This window comes from Clarias gariepinus, chromosome 1, assembly GCF_024256425.1.
Source record: "Clarias gariepinus isolate MV-2021 ecotype Netherlands chromosome 1, CGAR_prim_01v2, whole genome shotgun sequence".
NCBI classification, from domain to species: Eukaryota; Metazoa; Chordata; class Actinopteri; order Siluriformes; family Clariidae; genus Clarias; species Clarias gariepinus.
Genome location: NC_071100.1, coordinates 18052465 through 18075271, shown reverse-complemented (window position 1 = coordinate 18075271; position 22807 = coordinate 18052465). Strand labels below are relative to the sequence as shown.

Genomic DNA, 22807 nt, shown 5'->3' with positions numbered 1-22807 from the left:
CAGGTGTGCTCGAAGAACCAACTTAGCCAGATCGTAATTAACATGATGATCTCATCTTAGATGTGTTGATTCATTTTGAAGAACGGACCCCTGGATAGTGACTCCACAGGTTAGTAACTAAACAGACTAGGAGACTAGACAGACTAGGAGCAAAGCAAGTTAGTATTTCAATGTTTAGTAGTTAAATGTACTGCATGTTTAGTTACTACTCTAGCTACTACTAGTTACTAGCCTTGAGCAAGGCCCTTAACCCTCAACTGCTCAGATGTATAATGAGGAAAAAAAAAGTAAGTCCCTCTGGATAAGAGCAACTGCCAAATGCCTTAATGTAAATGTAGTCTAAGAGAGAAAACACAAAAGAGGCTAAACACACATGAGGTTAGACATACAAAAGGCTAATCCTCTTAGAGACTAATCCTACAGTACTAGAGGCTAACCATGCTAGGAGACACAGAGACAAGAAAACAAACTAACAACACAGACTCAATTAACACAAATGTAATCTTAAATTAAAAAGCTCCATAAAACAAAGGCGAACTAATAACTGAACGAAACAAGACAAAATAAACACACACTTGACATGACCAATGCTCGATCCAGTTTCCCAAAACAAAGAACTATTTATAACGAAACTAATAAGCGCTCTCATCACCTGACCGAGGTGCATTCTGGGAAACTGAGTCTACAAACAAAAAACTACACAAACAAAGGCATTGAACGCACAGTGCCCTCTAGGGGTGATCCCTTACAGTAATAAACCACATAATGTTAATAAATAGAAAATCATATTAGGTAGGGACATACTTTTGGTCTAATCCTTGGTCAGTCTTCCTTTTAAAAACTAAATATAAACATGACTATTTTAATGAACTGTGCTTCAATAATATTAATACAACAGTATAAAAATATGTAGTTTATTGTTTGGCTGAAATCAGGATCATCACAAAGACAGCAAACATGTTTTACACTTTGTAGAGATGATTAATAAGTAAAGATTGTGTTACTCCTGAACTGCAAAAAACAGTAAATAAATTTGCAGGATATTTTAGGCCCATCTGAATGCACCTAGAGAGAAGGTGTGTTCCAATCGGCTCGAAGTACCCTGCAAAGTGTACTGAACTGTATTCAGTCATGTTAAGTGTACAGTAAATCCAAACTTCAGGGAGAGAAACTGCTCAGTTCAAAGGGAACAACAGAACAACACGTCTTCACCGGAAAAGGGAATGAAAAAATTCCCATTAGTCAGTGCGTCTCACTGGAGCATGACAAAAATGGAGCTTGAAAAAGGATTTTTATATTTATTATCATTATTATCGAGGATGACATCATCTTGGAAGGACACAATAATTTCAAAACCTTATATTCTATAGGCTAGTAATCTGTAAAATAAAAAAAAATCTTCGTACTTCTTGTAAACTAATCAAATACTTTATTTATAAGCTATACATGTTTCAATAGTATATTTTTTGTATTGGCAAGGGAAGAAGTGATGTTCGGTGGTCTAATTGGTGTAAATTTGAATTGGGAGAACCCTGGGAAGTACACTTTGGAATGAAACGCAGCTAGAACGCACTCTGAGCCACATACTCACATCCCCTACTGTACGTTCCCATAGCGGGAGCGGCCCTCCGAGATCCCTGATTGGGTGACTGATGCTAGCCAGGTTACATAACTAATGTACAGGTTTAGAGTTAGACAATTATGTGTAAATTAGGTGTAAAGATTTAATCAGCCTAGACAGCAAAAAGAAAAAGAGGAGCAGAAAATGCCACATTAAAGAAGAAGAAACTCATTACAGGGAAAATGCAGGTAAAAGCTCCAGACGTACAGAGTCCAGACACGACTGTCTCAGCAGCTGAGCACTGAATAATACACACGACTCTAACAGTGAGGGCTGTGATCTTCAAGATTTTTTCAGTTAATTCAATAATAAAGCATGTTTAGAATAATTTCAGTGTTTATAAATGAATGGTTTGGTAATTTAAAAATTCTCTGACACTATATGATTGTGAGATATTTACTGTTCCTGCAGTCTCAGAGAAACACTATTCATATAAACCTTCTGTGTGTTTATCAATAGAGGGGGAAATTTCTAAATATTAACATTAAGGGAAATAAAATTACAGTTTAGTCTTAGTCAAGGCATATTTGCAGACGTTAAGACTTTAAGAAACATAAAGTACAAAGACGAATAAACTGAACCCCAAACCGACTACAACAGAAACTAGTTCCAGTGAAGACAGTAATAGGAGGACACCAGGACACGAACAAATGTGAGACACTGACTGATGAAACAGGAGAGTTTAACAGTTTATACAAATCAGGGCAGTGAACTAGGTGCAGGTAAAAATATTGACAAGTGCATCATGGGAAATGAAGTCCAACCGGTAGCAAGAAATACAGAAAGTCTCTGGACACAAGGCGCCCTCTAGGGGTTATTCCCTGACACATGGTTTAAGTCACAATATTGTGGCGTGGACGGGGCGGCGGCTGACGACCAGCATGCCTTGCGGGGATGTCGGTGTGTTCACCATATTGGGGAAAGGTGTTTTGGTTAGTGGCTTCGGCCCTGTTTGTGTGTGTGGGGGTGTGACGTGTGAAATGTGCTTCAGTTCAGGCTGATGCTGAATTGGATGTAGGCTTCTGAGTGAAGGTGCTGCTCATGCCATACCTGCTGTGTGCTAAATAAAGTACTCCCAGCTATTGCATTGGGCAGCAAATAAGCTCACTCGTCTCTCCAGCATTCTTTCCGGCGTAAAAACGCTACAATATAATGTTGGTAATGTCTTCATGTGAAATGAACTATATTCCTATATTTAAGTAAGCAGGTGGTAGTTAAAGAGACATTAATTCCTGCCCCCTATATAGTGTGTCTGTCTGGTGAGAATGGATACAGGGGCTCTTCAAGAGATGTTTGGTGACGTCATCACATGCGCGTGTGGCGCGGTGCACATGAGAGTGGAAATGGTGACAGACTTCACGTGCAGTGTTTTACAGATAAAAGATCCAAATTCATTCATTTATAAAGTTAATCACAATGTTTGGAGATGATTGGAGATTTCTTCTAACCGTGTATTTTTTTTTTTTTTTTTTTTTCGGATGTTGATGTTTGCAGTAATTTGTGCGGCTAGCATAGTTAGCATAGTGTGATCTGTTAATGTATCAGGTCAGTGGTGTCAGATGTGTATTAGTTTTAAAATGCATTAAATATGATGTTTGTATTTATAGCACTTAAGACTGAGGTTGGAGAGTAAGTAAACTACACCATCGGATCTTAGGGGTCTAATTTACTGTCTTTAGTTTTGTCAGTGATGTAATGCTAAGGCATGTTATATTTAGAACTGCCACTGCCATATTTCCTTTGCTGGATGTTTGCTTTTTATATTTTGTTATATACTGCACATCATCCACATTATGAAAGCCCAGTTTGTGCTGTATGTAAATAAATAAAATGCATTAGGTACTTTATTGCGAAGATTTGAAATTTCTGTTAAATCTCTACTGTATTGCTTTTATATTAATTTAATAATTACACATATTTATATGTTTGGTTGGTCGATACAGTTATGAATCGTGATTGTTTTGTCTGCCGATTGACGTATGGACACTGACCCCAAAACAGGGCCGGTTCTATACCACACCATATGGGGGGGGCGGGCAGTGAGAAATGTGAAGGGGGCATCATGTGTACACATCATGTTCGAGCACTGTTTTTCCCCTGTGCTTATAGTAACAGTATTGTCCTGAATTGTGTTGTTAGCTGCATCAGAAGCCTGGAGAAGTGGATTGACCTTTGTCAGGTCTCTACCTTCAGACCTGTCCAACTTGGGTGTCCCACTTGAAGACTAAGCTCCTGCTGGTATAGCTCTTAAGGTCACTGAGGCACGCAAACCCCCTGACCACAATAAGGTGGCAATTCCTCAGGGGGGAAACTAAAAAATAAAAATTAAATAAATAAAATAAAATAAAATATCCTTAATCCAGATTTTATCAATCAACATCATAACATTTATCTTAGCTGGATGGTCGAATTCTCAAAAACGCTTAACCTAAAGTAAGACTTAACACACTATAACTAGAATATTTACAAGCGACCTGCCGCTGCGCGAGGCGGAGCGCGCTGAGCCCATATCGGCGGTACATCACGGCGGAAGAGCCGAGCGACCGCCCGCAGCTCAGTGGCGCTCGGTTCGTGAACCTAGCCGGGGACAGGGCTACCCGTCGCGGCTAGGCAACGAGCAACTCTCCGACGTTTCGCGGCGAGGCCGAGGCACGGGACAGCGTACACCAGCAGCCGCTAAACTAATGCCGGGAGGACGCTTGGGAAGCCGCGCTGGGCTTTACATTGACTGTGTGCTGGATGGCGTCTTACTGCGGGCGCTCGTGGACACCGGCTCCACTGTTTCGCTGCTGCGCTCTGGAGTACTGGGGCAAAGCAAGCGTGTCCGCCGAAGGCCTGATCCTGCCTTCAGAATCCGCACCGTTGCTGAGGGCTGCGTCAAAGTACGGGCGTGTCGCACAGTGCGAGTCCAGGTGGGTGGCCGAACTTATTCCCACGGGTTCGTTGTGGGGAATGTCGAGGAGGACTGCATTTTGGGGTTGGACATTCTGGAGAGATGGGGTGCGGTGCTGAATTTGGCTAGCAGAACTCTGCGTGGTAACTTCGGGGTAGCCAGGTTGCTCGGACCCAAACCACAGCCGGACAGGTTAGCAGCACACACCCGGGGGGCGGAACTTCCGGTAGCAGACCGAGCGGGAAATCTACGCGCTAACACCGGCGCTTTACCTCGCCGGCCAGGCAGCAAAGCGCGTGGCCGGTACTGCGAGCAAGTGGAGCGCCGTCGCGACGTAGAACCCTCGACGCAGGACGTTCCCCCCGTGCAGTCCTCCAGGTCCTCCGGTGGTGATCAGCCGTCCGAGCCAGCGTGCAGCCGTCTTACTGCGTCACCCAGAGCGTCACCCGCAGTTGCTCCGCCGGTCTCGCCGGTCTCACAGCTGAACTGTGAACCGCTCATCGCCAGGCAGAAGGGCCCCACCCAGCGCTCGCGGGCACCGCTGCAAGACTTTCGGGTGGGGGCACCTATGGGGCGAATGGGCGTGGACACTCACAGGGGATGTCGGTGTGTTCACCATGATGGGGAAAGGTGTTTGGGTTAGTGACTTCGGCCCTGTTGTGTGTGTGTTGAGGTGTGTGACGTGTGAAATGTGCTCCAGTTCAGGCTGAAGCTGAATTGGATGTAGGCTCCTGAGTGAATGTGCTGCTCATGCCATACCTGCTGTGTGCCTAATAAAGTACTCCCAGCCATTGCATTGGGCAGCAAATAAGCTCACTCGTCTCTCCAGCATTCTTTCCGGCGTAAAAACGCTACAATATTATGTTTTTTATATATATTTTATTTTTTTGTTATTTTTTATAGTAAATGAACAGCTCTCTTCTCTCCAATCCACTCTATAACAACAACAGTCTCCTATTTCCCCTTAGAAAAAACTTCCACAAATTCATCCTTGAACTACAGTGTACAGGGGCGGGGATTTACGTAGGGGTCTGTCACACAACGGGAATTTGTCTTCAGTCTGTCGAATTCAGCGCACGTGGACTCATCGCTGTGCTTGTTGTAACTGAAAAAACGCTGCAACTGCTTCAAAGTCTTTCCTCTCCGTGACTGCTGAACTCCGACACGACACCACGTTAGGCTGCGTCTTGACTCATTTACATACCGACGGTGATTAGATGTTTACCGAGGGCTCAGGGGAGGAGTGTGTGTGTGTGTGTGTGTGTGCGCACTGCAGCCTGTGAATGAATACACACAGCGGAGGGACAGAGACTTGAGGGAAATCTAATACCGTATTATGTAGTGTCCCTTTTAAGGCGGATTTTTCCGCTACCGCAAATCAGTTTATCGACTTGTAATATATTGATTTTGTGAGTATATTAACGTGTGCTTTCTCAACATTTCAAAATTTTTATGAAATGTAGAGAAAGCCTTGCCTTGCGCCAAAACCATCACCATGACCATTACCTCGGGAGATTAGAAGCATGAAAATTTAAAATAGTGTTATCATACTACGTAGGTGAAACTTCTTAGCACTGATGCCAAGTTTGGCCAATTGCATCTTGTATTACATGTTTGCAAGATAATATTTACACTACAGGATATACTGTACTAGGGCTGCACGATATTGGGAAAAAAAACCTTTTTTTTCCTGCAATATGTAGAAATGCAGGAATGTTCTGAATTGCTTAAAAATAAATAATCATTTTAGAATAATTATTGTAATTTTGTAAGCATCTTCATAGAAAATAAATACAGTAAGTCCCCGACGTATGAACATCCGAGTAATAAACACTGCAGTGCACCAGATACCAACATTTACAATTATATACAATATCTTTTAGTGTGCAAGTGAATATATAAAATATCTAAAGTCTGGTGTATGGTGTGTGTGCGGGAGAAATGAAACTCCACACACACAGACCCGAGGCAGAGATCCCAGGATTATTTCTATCATGATTGTGTCTCTTCTAGCTGTAGTTTCTTGTTCCCTTACTGTTTATAAAGATGAAGGATGAAGATTTAAGACAACACACTGTAATTCAGTCATGAGTTAATAGTGTAGAAGTGAATTTTACTTCATCAGTAGTGATTGTATGTGACAGAGTTTAATCATTTACACGTCAGCAGATTTACTGTATCTACACTTTGAGTCTTTACAGAAATTATAGATCCAGTATTAAAATGTTACTCATTTAAATAATAGTTTTGGAAATTAATATACAAACTTTTTATTTTTTCCTTACAGCGAGTCCTAAACCTGTGGTGAATGTAGAGACTAAACTACCGGTTTACAGAGGAGAGAGTGTGACTCTCAGGTGTGATATAAAGGGGGGAGGAAACACTGTGTGGACATATGAGTGGTTTATGGACGATACGCCAGTCTCTCCATCACACACAACACAGAGGATTACAGTCGTATCTGATGACGGGGGTAAATACACCTGCAGAGGGAAGAGAAGTGACTCTCAGCTCTCACAGAAGAGTGATCCTCCATCACTCCCTGTATCAGGTGTGTGTGTGTGTGTGTGTGTGTGTGAGAGTGTGTGTGTGTGTGTGTGTGTGTGTGTGTGTGTGTGTGTGTGTGTTATTACTTACTGTATACATGCACCATTTTTCACTAGTTTCTGATTTTCCTTAAAATTTTATTGTATGACAAACCAAACTCCTTATTTCCTTAAATTCACCAACTCTTTTGATCTGTAAAGAATCACCACAATTCATTATCTATACTGATGCAATTACAAAATACCACCAACCTTTGACGATGGAAAACCTTATGAGAGCTGCAAGAATGAAGTTGGAGTTTGGATTAGAGTTACCGAGCTTAAAAAAACAGGCTCTTGCGGTGGCTTTAGCGCTGTCAGGAAGAGTGAGGGGAAACTTCGATAGGTAGACGATTTGAATAAGGACAGCGGCATGGCGACTTTACTAATGGAACTTGATAGTTTGTTTCTAAAGGAAGAAGAAGAACGACCCTATGAAGCTTACTCAAACTTTGACCGAATTGAGAGAGATAATGAAATGATAGTGTATTTATGGCAGATTACATCATCGATTTTAAACAACGCTACTTACGCATGCACACATGCAAAATGCAGCTTCCCGATGCAGTATTAGCTTTCAAATTACTAGATACCACGTGTAGAGATAAAAGATCAACAGTTAGCGCTGACGGCATGTGCAGATTTGACTTTTGTGTCAATAAAGTAAAAGGATTTTTGCAGGAAATGTGTGTGCTAAAGCAGTGGGAATTAATCAGTAAAGTACATATTGGACAGAACAGAGGTGACAGATTCACACCATGGCCCTAAAATAAACAACCACTGCCTGGCACAAACCCAGTGGACGGGTATGGGTACAGATCTAAATGTGCTGTATGTTAAAGTATGTTCCATTGGGCAAAGGGAAGGACAGGTAACGGATAGATCATTACATCACTAAGTAAATTATAACTGTAATAAAGGAAGTAAACAAAACTGAAACACACAGCCATAGACTATTTAGATTTGGAGATGGAAAAGTGGTCAATTCTACAAAAAGACTAAAAATACCTGCAAAAATTGTACAGACTAAGTGTTACATAGAGCCTGAGGTTGTCCCTGCAGACATTCCACTACTTTTGAGCAAAGGCTCTCTGAAGAGAGCAGGAACAGTGCTTGACATGGAAAATGACAGCAGTAATGTTCAGCCAACCTGTTAAACTTGAGTTTACACGTTCTGGACATTACTGGTGACCATTGGGGGCAATTGTGGCAATATTAAAGATATTCAGTGTAATGAGCAGACCATAGCAATTACTGAATTATTATTGAACTAAATTAGATATTCTGTAAATTACTGAAAAGGAGGAGGATGAGGATGAGATACTGACAGTTACAGAAACCATGAACTCATAAACACAATTCTGATGAAGCTTCATAAACAATTCGGTCATGCTTCTTTTGAGAGACTACAAAGGCGTCTTAGTAGCTCAGACAACAAAGATCCAGAATGCAACATCATCTTACAAAAAAGTGTGAGCGAATGTGAAATATATCAAAGATACAGTAAAACTAAAGCAATACCGGTTGTTGGTCTACCACTAGCAGCTCAATACAGTGAAACTGTGGCTGTAGACCTGCATGAACTCGAACAAGGTGTGTGGTAGAGTATCTCCATATTATCAATCAGTTCACACGGTTTAGTGCAGGGAGTATTCTGACCACCAAAAGGTCCTGTGAAATAGTGAAACATTTTGGCCATGACTGGATAAGTGTATATGGCCCACCACAGTTAGCATACAGCCCATGGAACAATGGTCTCCTGGAGCGACACAAACAAACACTTAGTGAAATCATAATGAAGGTGAAGACAAGTACTGGTTGTGATTGGAACACTGTGATGGACTCGGCTCTTATGGCAAAGAACACCATGCAAATAGTCTATGGCTACAGTCCTCATCAGTTAGTGTTTTGGCAGAATCCTAACCTACACTCTGTGTTAATTTATAAACCTCCAGCCTTAGAGGGAACTACAAAAGTTGAGTGGGTGGCAAAACACATTTCTGCATTACATGCATCAAGAAAGGCTTTTACATAAAGAATATGAAAAGCACTGCGAAAGCAACTACATCACACAGATGAAAAGTATGAAATGGGTGACAAGGTGTACTACAAGCAAGTGGATTGTCCAGAGTGGAAAGGACCAGGAATTGTTATTGGTCAGGATGGTGTGGTGGTGTTTGTCAGACATGGAGGAATATGCTTTAGGGTACATCATCTCAGATTGAGAAAAGTAAATACAGAAGATGAACATCAAATTGTGACACATGCAGGTGCAGAAAATGACAGTCTGTGACCAAGGACAGGAGTTTGATTACGATACACAAGGGAGAATAGAAGCACTAATTGAGACGCAGCAGGAGGTGAGACAATTGGAGACCACAGAAGTAACCTCTAGCAGAGGTGCAGAGAGAAGCAGAACACCACCCACTTGACATTATAGAGACATTTTCAGCAAAACAGAAAAGTGATTTCAGCTTAAAAAACAGACAAATTTTTAAATCCAAGGACAGAGAAAAAGGTGTACTACAGAGAGCTAAAGTTTTGGGACGTGCAGGTAAAGCTACAGGGAAATGTAAAACCTGGTATAATTTGATGCTCATTGAGCCCACTGATGTTGCATCACTATGGAGTCCGTCGAAATGTCGGATGTAGAAGACCTTCAGGTAGAACCAACTGTGACAAATGCAAGTACCAGAGATGTTTGTGAGGATATAATTGTAACCAAGGATACAACATTTGACATGGCAAATCAAAAAGAGACAAAGAGCTGGAATTAGTAAAGAATAAGGGACAAAAGTAGATTTTCACCAGATGGGTTTGTACCCTCAAAGAGACACCTAATGGACCAGTAACAAAAGCACGACTAGTGGCTAGAGGTTTTGAGGAGTTAGAGATGTCAGATCTGCAAAAAGCCCACATGTTCTTCAGAAGCGTTACGGCTACTTGTTGCAGTGATCGGTCAATGACAATGGACTCTTAACTCCATGGATATAAAATCTGCATTTCTTCAGGGTATGGAATTGTCACGTGACATCTATGTCAGGCCTATGTGAGTGCCGCTCATAGGTGAGTGTGTGTGTGTGTGTGTGTGTGTGAGTGACGCTCATAGGTGAGTGTGTGTGTGTGTGTGAGTGCCGCTCATAGGTGAGTGTGTGTGTGTGAGTGCCGCTCATAGGTGAGTGTGTGTGTGAGTGCCGCTCATAGGAGCGAGTGTGTGTGTGTGTGCCGCTCATAGGAGCGAGTGTGTGTGTGTGAGTGCCGCTCATAGGTGCGAGTATGTGTGTGAGTGCCGCTCATAGGAGCGTGGGTTGTGTGTGACGCTCATAGGTGTGTGTGTGTGTGTGTGTGTGTGTGTGAGAGTGCCACTCATACTGTAGGTGAGTGTGTGTGTGTGTGAGTGCCGCTCATAGGTGAGTGTGTGTGTGTGTGTGAGTGCCGCTCATAGGTGAGTGTGTGTGTGTGTGTGTGAGTGCCGCTAATAAGTGAGTGTGTGTGTGTGAGTGCCGCTCGTAGAAGCACAGGTTTGATTCCATTTTAAAGAGCTTGAGTTATAGGTTCTTAGTCTTTAAGTTGTATGTCCTAAAGCCTATCTCACAACATAGAGCATGTGTCACAATGTCCTGTATGTGTTAATGTCTATGGGCATCAGAGCCTGTGTGTGTTCAAGCCAGTGTTAGGACCTAAAGTTACCCTGGTGTGAGTTCAGTGTGAAGAACTACTCTTGTGTGTCTGTGTCTAGAGCTTTTGTTTTATATGTTGTATTTGATGAACTCTTCAGGAGGTTATGCTGAAAGAACCAGTGTTTTTTTTGTTTTGTTCCTGTATGATTAGTTATGTTGAATAAAAGACTCTTTATTTTGACAACCCTCTGCGTATATGCCTGCCCTTTTTAAGCCCACGGTGATAACATCAGCCCGATACACCCACGATCGTGACAGGCGGCAGCTTGGCGGCTGGGTATAATAAATGTGTTCTTGAGTAGTTCAGTGTATTGTCATGTGTTATTTAACATCATGATTTTACATGTTTAAAAATAAATAAAGTTTCACTGCTGCACCCATAAAGATAAATTGATAGAGAGGTATGAGAGAGATGCATCATCACATAGCAGTTATTTTCTGCATATTATTGACGCTTTAAATTTAATATATAGATTTTCATTCACATCATTTGAATAACTGAAAATTCATAAACAATGTGACATTAGTCCTGATGTGTTTAGTGTCGTCACTGAGAGAGTAATAGTGTTTTACTGTAGAGGTGATTTGTGTAGTAAAGACTACTTCACATTCTGATACTGTATTTAATCTCTAACAGAAAAACCTAAACCTGTGATCACATCAAGTCCTGAAGGAGACGTCCTGACAGGAACCTCAGTGACTCTGACCTGTACACTGGATGTGCAGTCTGATGGATGGAAGTTTTACTGGAACACATCTGCACAGAGCACTGACACTATGCCTGAAACAAACTCCTACACCATCAGATCAGTTAGTGGATCTAATAGAGGTGGATATCAGTGCAGAGCTGGAAGAGGAAACCCAGTCTACTACACACACTACAGTAATGCACTCCAGTTAGACGTTACTGGTGAGTAAGAGACTTTCTCTCATGTGATTCTGTACAACACTGAACATATAAACACCATGTGATCAGCATCACAATACAGTAACATTTACACAGTTAGACACAGAGAAGTGTTTCCTGTAGATGATTGTATTAAAGTTAAAGAGAGACAGTGTGAGCACGGCTGAGCAGGGCCGGTGTGAGCTGAGCTGGAGATCAAGTGGAACAACACTAGTTTAGATTTAGTGGAAAATGTCACAAAAACCTGTAAAACTCTTTTAATAAGCTGCTGAGAGGCTGTTTAATGGTCTTCATAAAGTTACTGCTTCAGAAACATCACCATGCTCGAGTGGAGAGTCTGAGTGTGAATGAGTGAAGAGGACCAGGGGCGAGATTTTATACTGAAACACTGAGTGGAAGAGACTGTAGAGATTAGAGAGGGTGTGTGTGTGAGGAGTTATCAGCTGATAACAGGTGTGTGTGTGTGTGTGTGTTAGGGTTGCCAACTCTGTAAAATGGAAATAAGGGACAAAGGGATGGTGGAGTGGCAATGTTTTTTTTTGTTTTTTTTACAGTGCCATCAAAAAGTAATTGCCCCCTTCCTGAACTGTGAACATGTTTGTCACACTTAAAAGATTGAGATCATCAAAGTTTAATATTTTTACAAAGATAACTGGATTAAATACAAAATATAGTTTTTAAATGATAAAAAAAAAGCTGTCCAAACCTTAACCATATGTGAAATACTGAGTCATTATACTGAAACACTGAAACACTAAGTGTTATTTCTACTGACCTCTCCCAACATCTCCCATCCTCCGGCTCTGAAGTCCCTGCGGTCTCTACCAGTTTGGTTAATTTTTTAAGTGTAGGCCCCCCTCCCCTCCCCATTGAGCCGTTAACGATGGAGACAAATTCAAAGACATGAAAACGACTCTACAGCGCATTTTGACACGAGCAAGAACAACGTGTTATTGACATAAGATTGCAATAACCTGCTGTAAAGAAATCCTATATAAACGGTGGTAAGGGTGGGGGGCATGATAAAGGGGGGGGGGGAGGGGGTGCCGATGATGAGAACCGTTTATTTACATATTTTTTCTGGGTTTCTACAATATCATTTAATTTACAAAAACACTTGCAAAGCTGGCTCCATGCCCGTGAGTGTGAGTGAGAGAGAGAGAGATTTATAATCATACATGGAGCACAATCCCACTTTATATTTAGGATCTTTATTTTTTATTTTGGTGATGGATGCACAGGAAATTAAATTGAATTTAAAATTAATAATGGCTTAGAAAACATTAAGCATGATCTCCAAAACCTTGAGCAATGTGTGCTAATACTACATAGTATTAAGTTAAATGTGGCACTGCACAAGAGGCTAAATATCATTTAATATTTTTGGAAAAAGATTTTTGTGCATTTATTTATAAAAACAACTGATAAAGTAACATGTATCTATTTAGTATTTATGTAGTGATGAGCAATACTGCTAAGTCATCTCTATTCAGTAGTCTGCTGATCAGTCTAGATCAGACACGGGAATATTCAGACAAACATGCTATCAGGGCGATATTAAATAAATTGAGTGAGTGAGAAAATTCCCTTTTGCAGATCAAGCAGTGAGTGACGATGCGTTAAACCAGTGAGTGAGTGAGTGAGTGACGCTGCTCTGAGCCAGTGAGTGAGTGATGATTTTTCTGCGGAGGTTGTGTATGAGTGCTGTATGAGAGCTGTAAAGACAGTCTTATTGTGAATGGATGTGTAATTACTGGACGACTTCACAGGACAGCCCTCACTCCAATATCGTGCTCCCAGACTGTTTCATTGATACCGGTGAGGCCGATTCATTACTTCTGCAGCCCACACACACACGTTTGCAACATACAGGACTTTGGACATTCATTACATTCACTGTAAATATTGTTTTTTTGTTGCACCAGTTTGTTTATTTTTGTACAATACACACTTTGGTTTGTCATCCTTGTTCTTTTATCACCAGTGCTACAGATCCTGTAAAAAAGATCCCTTATAGTGTAATCTCTATTAATTATTTAACATGAGTGTTACAAGTGTGTGCATAAGGAGTTATGGAATAATAATAGGTGTGTGCACATATGTATACTTAGATTCAGGACATGACCAGTGATCAGTGTTAACCATACACTATACTTATAAAAAAAAATCTAAGACATGTACATTATGTAAAATTAAGCAGAATAATTCCCCAGATATACAGTAGATCATAATAATAATCAGAATGTTAAGGGCGACTTTTGTTTGTTGTGAAAATGTTTTCCATATAGTGAGCTGTCCAATCAGGGAACACATGCAGCTGCAAATGGTGGACAATTAGTAATGTTGTGTTTTCTGTCAGATTAAACATGATTACTGAAGTTATTTAATGAGAAATTCAAACGTTCAGGAAAATCTGCAGCAGATCGAGTGAATTCGATTCAGTTCATTTCTTATAAATGGTTTATTTATATTTCAGTTGTAACCGTCTAATTTTGTGAAATGACTTTGATCGCCTGCTTTGAGTTGTGCTGAAATAAAAAACTTTTCTCTCCATGTGTTTGTAAATGCCTTGTCTATAAACCTGTTCTTATATTGATTTAAAACAGAAGTAAAATCAATCATGTGTCTAACAAAAATAATATTTAAAAGAGGCTGTGCAGGTGGTTTAGTGTCTCAGAGACAGTAATAATATTTATTTCTGTAAGTGATGAGTGAGGTAAAGACAACCTGACATCTTGAACTGTGTTTTATTTTTTACAGAAAACACCAAACCTGAGCTCACATCAGGTCTTATAGGAGCTGCACTGTCAGGAAACCCAGTGACTCTGACCTGTAGACTGGATCTGCAGTCTGATGGATGGAAGATTTACTGGACCACACCCACACAGAGAACTGGGACTGGGACTGAAACACAATACTCCTCCTCTTCTTACTACTCCTATTACACCATCAGCTCAGTTAGTGTCTCTGATGGAGGTCAGTACAAGTGCAGAGCTGGAAGAGGAACCCCAGTCTACTACACTCTGTACAGTGATGATCTCCCACTAAGTGTTACTGGTGAGTAAGAGACTTTCTGTTAAGTGATTCTGTACAACACTGAACATGTGAGCAGCGTCACAACACAGTAACATTTACACACACTGTACACACTCTTATCTAATCATAAAGAGAAATCAGAGGGTCAGTCACTGCTCACAGATCAGTGTGTTTTCCCTTTAGTGTGTTGTTCCCCTGCTGACACTCAGTGCTGATGAAGATACAGAGTTCTGTGAAGGATAAACATATTAATGATAAAGATCTGTAAAATGAACAGTAATGTGCTGTAAAAACATGACATTTAAATATTCTAATTCATTTAAAGTCAAATTTAGGAAAAAAAAACACTGAACCAATGAACTAAACACAACTGTGGCAGAGATTTACAGTTAGGTCCATAAATATTAGGACATTAAAACAGGTAATTTTGCCTGCATTTCACAGCATATTAAATATTAATACAAAATCTTAATTATATTTTTGTAATTTGTAGACATTTAAGTTCCAGTATGAGTGTATTTACACACACTGTAAGGAGAGATAACATTGTGTTTGACCCCCCCACACGTTACTGATACACATGCATCACTTTTATGTAAATGTTTCTCATGGATTCGTTCAGACGTATTTCTCCTGTAGATGTGGGATATTTGCTATTCTCACAAGATTCTACCGTTTTTTTTACAGCGAGTCCCAAACCTACAGTGCGTGTAGAGTCTAAACCACCTTATTTCAGAGGAGATAGAGTGACATTCAGGTGTGACATAAATGGAGGAGGAACCACTGAGTGGACATATGAGTGGTTTAAGGACGATAAGCCAGTCTCTCCATCACACACAACACAGGGGATTAGAGTCGAATATGACGGGGGTAAATACACCTGCAGAGGGAAGAGAAGTGACTCTCAGCTCTCACTGAAGAGTGATCCTGTTACACTCTCTATATCAGGTGAGTGTGTGTGTGTGTGTGTGTGTGTGTGTGTGTGTGTGTGTGTGTGTGCCTGCGTCCCCCCATTTCCTGGGTGTTGAAAAGCCTGATGTCTTGTGGGAAGAAACTGGTTCTGTGGTCCTGAGTGTTTGATCACCGATTTCCAGATGCAGAATGATAAAGCGTGTATGTAAACACACACACACACACCACAATGCTGGTGGTCTTGCTGATGCAGTGTGTGTTGTAAATGTCTGTGACGGAGGGAAGAGAGACACAGATGAGCCTAGCTGTCCTCACTGTCTGCTGCAGGGTCTTGTGGTCTGAGACAGTGCAGTTCCCAAACCAGGCAGTGATGTGAGGAAGGAGATGAGATTTTCTGTTGCTTTGTCTTGGGGTTTCAGCAGCACATGGACCTCTGCAGTCATCCACGGCTTCTGGTTACATCGTGCGCTGTTGGTCTTGGAGACAGTGATGTCACTGATGTACTTGCTGATGTAGAGAGTCACTGATGTCATGTTCTCCTCTAAGTTAGTGGAATCACTGTTAGTTACAGTCTCCCTGAACATGTGTCAGTCAGTGTGATCACAACAGTCCTGATGTACAGAGACGCTCCTGCTGGGACGTTTGGAGAACCTGACTAGAGGTGTGTGTGTGTGTGCTGGAATTAACATAACAGAGATGTGGTGTGAGTAGAGGAGATGAGGGCGGGGCTATAACCCTCATGCTAAACACACACACACACACACACACACACACACACACACACACACTACAGCAGTGGCTCAGTAAATCGTGTCACAGTTTTTTTAAGCTTTTGTAGTTAAAGAATGTTCTTTATTTAGTGTTTTTTACTGGAAAGAAATGGGGTTCAGTGAACCATAATCAACAACTGCACATAAATCTTATTGTCTTTATAATATTATAAGTCTTACTGAAATAATCAGTTTAATAGCAACAAGGTCAGGCTCATGTAACAGAGAATGACTGATTTACTGAAACTTCCTACAGCTCGTATCCAGATGTTTATACATCAAACAGCTGGTGACTGCTGGAAGCTTTTTGTATAAAACTTAACAATTTAGACTCTCTTCCTCTTAAACCTAACGGGATGTGAATTGTCAGTACAGTGAGATGATTATTTAGTGTCGAGTCTGTATTTAAAATTGTGATCTACATTTACTTCATCAGTAGTGATTGTAGTGTGACAGAGTTTAATCATTTACATGCGAACAGATTTACTGTATCTACACTCTGAATGGAAACATGAATTATGGGTTAAATTTTGAAAATTTCATTATGAAAATAAAAATGAAATAATTCCCTCATAGCTTTGGAAATTTATTTTTAAATATAAACAGTAGTGTGTGTGTTTTGTTTCTTTACAGAGATTAAACCTGTGGTGATTATAAATCCTGATACACAGGTGTACAGAGGAGAGAGAGTGACTTTCAGGTGTAACATACAGACAGGAGGAGACACTGAGTGGACATACAGCTGGTATAAGAATGAGAACACACAGACCCCACACCGCACAACACAGGAGTTTACAGTGGATATTACAGGACAGGGCTGGAGGAGTTATGGGGGTAAATACACCTGCAGAGGGACGAGAAGAAGTGACTCTCAGATCTCAGAGATGAGTGATGCTGTTCCATTCTCTGTATCAGGTGAGTGTGTGTGTGTGTGTGTGTGTGTGTGTGTGTGTGTGTGTGTGTGTGTTGTTATAATGTAGGTGCTGGTACACATGACCTTATGAGTGGAGATGTACTGATGGTGTAGGACGTGAGGAATTTATAAGGCGCCGTATAAGGCTTTAATCAAACTTCAATCATGCACACACATACAGTATGAAACACTTGCATACACATATATGAAACAGTCACACATACATATATACTACTAACTGCTCAAACAACCACATATGCAATGCGCGCACATACACACAAATTCTCCATGCACACACACCTATGAGACATGCACATATAGTTGTGGCCAAAAGTTTTGAGAATTACATAAATATTGGAAAAGTTGCTGCTTAAGTTTTTATAATAGCAATTTGCATATACTCCAGAATGTAATGAAGAGTGATCAGATTAATTGCATAGTCCTTCTTTGCCAAGAAAATGTACTTAATCCCCAAGAAACCTTTCCACTGCATTTCATTGCTGTCATTAAAGGACCTGCTGAGATCATTTCAGTAATCGTCTTGTTAACTCTGGTGAGAATGTTGATGAGCACAAGGCTGGAGATCATTATGTCAGGCTGATTGGGTTAGAATGGCAGACTTAACATGTTAAAAGGATGGTGATGCTTGAAATCATTGTTCTTCCATTGTTAACCATGGTGACCTGCAAAGAAACGCGTGCAACCATCATTGCGTTGCATAAAAATGGCTTCACAGGCAAGGATATTGTGGCTACTAAGATTGCACCTAAATCAACAATTTATAGGATCATTAAGAACTTCAAGGAAAGAGGTTCAATTCTTGTTAAGAAGGCTTCAGGGTGTCCAAGAAAGTCCAGCAAGCTGCAGGATCGTCTCCTAAAGAGGATTCAGCTGCGGGATCGGAGTGCCACCAGTGCAGAGCTTGCTCGGGAATGGCAGCAGGCAGGTGTGAGCGCATCTGCATTCACAGTGAGGCGAAGACTTTTGGAAGATGGCCTGGTGTCAAGAAGGGCAGCAAAGAAGCCACTTCTCTCCAAAAAAAACATCAGGGACAGATTGATCTTCTGCAGAAAGTATGGTGAATGGACTGCTGAGGACTGGGGCAAAGTCATATTCTCCGATGAAGCCTCTTTCCGATTGTTTGTGGCATCTGGAAAAAGGCTTATCCGAAGAAGAAAAGGTGAGCGCTACCATCAGTCCTGTGTCATGCCAACAGTAAAGCATCCTGAGACCATTCTTGTGTGGGGTTGCTTCTTATCCAAGGGAGTGAAAAACACAGCCATGAATAAAGAATGGTACCAAAACACCCTCCAACAGCAACTTCTTCCAACAATCCAACAACAGTTTGGTGAAGAACAATGCATTTTCCAGCACGATGGAGCACTGTGCCATAAGGCAAAAATGATAATTAAGTGGCTCGGGGACCAAAACGTTGTAATTTTGGGTCTATGGCCTGGAAACTCCCCAGATCTTAATCCCATTGAGAACTTGTGGTCAATCCTCAAGAGGCGGGTGGACAAACAAAAACCCACTAATTCTGACAAACTCCAAGAAGTGATTATGAAAGAATGGGTTGCTATCAGTCAGGATTTGGCCCAGAAGTTGATTAAGAGCCCAGTTGAATTGCAGAGGTCCTGAAAAAGAAGGACCAACACTGCAAATACTGACTCTTTGCAAAAATGCCATGTAATTGTCGATAAAAGCCTTTATAACGTATGAAGTGCTTGTAATTATATTTCAGTACATCACAGAAACAACTGAAAAAAAAAATCTAAAAGCAGTTTAGCAGCAAACTTGGTAAAAACTAACATTTGTGTCATTCTTACAAATTTGTACACACAAATTCTCCGAGCACACACACCGATGAGATGCGCGCACATACACACCCACCTCTCCGTGCATACACAACTGCACAGAGTAGTGAACTGTAGCGCTGTAGGGAACTAGTGAACAACGGATCTTCACTTTAGCGGAAAAGGGAATGAAAAATTATCAGTCATTACATATCGCTGGAGCGTAAAAACATTTAACTCGAAAAATTATTTATAAATTTATTATAATCATTATCGAGGACGACATCATATAAATAGAACACAATAATTTACATTTAATTTAGAAACCCTTAGTATTATATAGGCTTGTAATCAGTAATTAAAATACTACTAATAAAATAAATACTCCGTACATCTTGTAAATTAATTGAATCATTTTCCATAAGTTATAAACGTTTCAGTACGTTATATATTTTTGTAATGGTATCAGTTTTTGTTTCAATAAATATTCTATATTTAATGTCCGTAGCGTAATATTTCCACAGCAGCAGCGACAGGTATCTGAGGTGCTTTTGTTACCATGGTAACGCAAGGAGGAAGTAGCGTCTTTTAAATAGACCATTGTCGGGTTATCTGGGAGTTTGCGCATCAGCCTCCGAACTTGAAAAAAGCCACAGCCAACTACAACAACTTCAACTCTGGAATCACTTTTAATTCTTGTGTCTGACAGCTCTGCAGGTTACACAACAATTGTTCAAAATAGATTTGACTAAGTGAGGGAGAGAGAGCAAGGTCGATAACCTTAAATAAAAACCAGAAAAATGGTACATCACTATTCCTTATAAATAACAGTTAAATCACTACTTTTTAAACACACCAGTTAAATAAAATGTAAACAAACACAACAACAGAATTATTTAACTAAGCTTTTAACACGACTAACTAACACATACTATTCTATTAACCCTTTAAAAGACATGTAATACACAACATATTACATTTTTGGAGGAATACATTAAAACTTAAACAACAATCACAAGAATTCCATAAGTTACTCTTTCTCTTGTAATGAGCACTATAGTGAATAAATTACATATCAAGTAACTTAATCAAGATTCAAGTAATTAGTCCTTCGTATAAGTAAAGAGCGGTATTATCATACCATCAGTGTCCCTGAGAGGACCAACAGCCGATGCACTTCCCTGTCTCACATATGCTTGCACGTTAACTTGTATGTTACGTCTGTACCTTTGCTCCATTAGTGACTGTGAGGTGATGCAGACTGTGATGTCATACTCTGATCGTGTCACAGTTGTTCCCTGTTGTTCCACCAGCTCACTTATTTAACTTTACAACCATTATTGGACAGTTTAGAAGACAACGAGTGATTTATTTATTATCACCACAAAAAAGGGTGGTGTGGAGGGTCGGAGCAGTGTTTGAATTTCCGACTCTGTATTTGGATTTGATCAAGCGGAGAGAATCGAGTGGGATTTCGATGAGTTAGTTATTGTTCATATAAGCGAAGACTTCTTCTTCTTTGTCTTTCGGCTGTTCCCCTTCAGGGGTCGCCACAGCGAATCATTTGCCTCCATCTAACCCTATCCTCTGCATCCTCTTCTCTTACACCAACTAACTTCATGTACTCTCTCACTGCATCCATAAATCTCCTCTTTGGTCTTCCTCTAGACCTCCTGCCTGGCAGTTGCAACCTCAGCACCCTTCTACCGATATATTCACCATCCCTCCTCTGAACATGTCCAAACCACCTCAATCTGGCCTCTCTGACTTTATCTCCAAAACATCTAACGTGGGTTGTCCCTCTGATAAACTCATTCTTGATCCTATCCATCCTTGTCACTCCCAAGGAGAACCTCAACATCTTCAGCTCCGCTACCTCCAACTCTGCCTCCTGTCTTTTCTTCAGCGCCACTGTCTCTAAGCCGTAGAGCATTGCTGGTCTCACCACTGTCCTGTACACCTTTCTCCACCCATTCCAACCTGCCTGTACCCGCCTCTTCACCTCCTTTGAACACTCGCCGTTGTTCTGGACCGTTGACCCTAAGTACTTAAAATCCTGCACCTTCTATACCTCTGCTCTCATTTACACACATGTATTCCGTCTTGCTGCGGCTAACCATCATTCCTCTGCTTTCCAGAGCATACCTCCACCTCTCCAAATTTTCCTCCACCTGTTCCCTGCTCTCGCTACAGAGCACAATGTCATCTGCAAACATCATAGTCCATGGGGACTTCTGTCTTACCTCATCTGTCATCCTGTCCATCACCAGAGCAAACAAAAAGGGGCTTAGAGCCGATCCTTGATACAGACCCACCTCCACCTTGAACTCTTCTGTCACACCTACAGCACATCTTACCACTGTCTTACAGCTCTCATACATGTCCTGCACCACTCTAACATACTTCTCTGCCACTCCAGACTTTCTCATACAATACCACAGCTCCTCTCTTGGCACCCTGTCATACACTTTCTCTAAATCTAAAAAGACACAATGCAACTCCCTGTTACCTTCTCTGTACTTCTCCGCCTTATCCTCAAAGCAAATACTGCATCTGATGTACTCTTTCTAGGCATAAAACCACATTCCCTTCCCTGAGACGGTTTCTGATAGTTTGTGCAGAAATTGTTTGGTTATGCAAAACAGTAGTTTCAGCAGCTGTCTGAGTGGCTGGTCTCAGACGATCTTGAAGGTGAACCTGCTGGATGTGGAGGTCCTGGGCTGGTGTGGTTACACGTGGTCTGCGGTTGTGAAGCCGGTTGGATGTACTGCCATGTTCTCTGAAATGCCTTTGGAGGCGGCTTATGGTGGAGAAATGAACATTCAATGCACGAGCAACAGATCTGGTTGACATTCCTGCTGTCAGCATGCCAATTGCACGCTCCCTCAATGCTTGTGGCATCTGTGGCATTTTGCTGTGAGACAAAACTGCACATTCCAGGGTGGCCTTTTATCGTGGGCAGTATAAGGTACACCTGTGCACTACTCATGATGTCAGATCAGCATCTTAATGTGGCACACCTGTGAGGTGGGATGGATTATCTCAGCAAAGCAGAAGTGCTCACTATCACACATTTAGACTGATTTGTGAACAATGTTTAAGAGAAATGGTAATATTGTGTATCTGGAATGAATTATAGATCTTTAAGTCCATCTCATGAAAAATCGGAGCAGAAACAAAGGTGTTGCGTTTATATTTTTGTTGAGTGTAAATTAAAATGGCACTTATATTCGTGTTTAATTAAATACTGAAATCATCATGTTCACCCATGGGTTTACTGCAAAAACACCAGAACAAAAGGTCTAGGGACAAAACAGAGAAGTTTCTTTTTTCGTTTTTTTTTTTTTTTTTTTGCATTAAGTTTAATCATGCAGCACTTTTAGTATTCATAGCAAAAGCACCCCAACAGTGTGATTAAAGTACGCGAAATAACACAGAATTTTGACCAAACATAGACAACCCAACGATGTGTTTACAGAAACCCAGCATTTTTTTTAGTGTACTACTACAGTACTAATGAATAAAGCGCAGTCAAAGCCCGGGGATTAATATTCAGAGAGTAGGACATTTTTTTGTGTTTTTTTTTTTTTTTTTTCATTTCATGTCTGTTGTTTTATCGATAAATCTGCTCATATCTGCGCACGCGTTTATCAGCCTTTTGATCAAAAAGCCGCATGCGCAACTCACTTTCAATTTT

At 40.9% G+C, this 22807-nt stretch overlaps 1 protein-coding gene across 1 annotated transcript in view; it reads left to right on the top strand.

Moving 5' to 3' along the window:
• The window catches only part of LOC128520536 (Fc receptor-like protein 5), a 252734-nt gene that overhangs the window by 202134 nt on the left and 27793 nt on the right, over nt 1-22807 (top strand). Inside the window, exons 8-11 of the mRNA XM_053494818.1 lie at nt 6802-7065; nt 11417-11689; nt 14447-14743; nt 17038-17319. Coding sequence (XP_053350793.1) covers nt 6802-7065; nt 11417-11689; nt 14447-14743; nt 17038-17319 — 1116 coding nt within the window. The remainder of the gene's footprint in view (nt 1-6801; nt 7066-11416; nt 11690-14446; nt 14744-17037; nt 17320-22807) is intronic.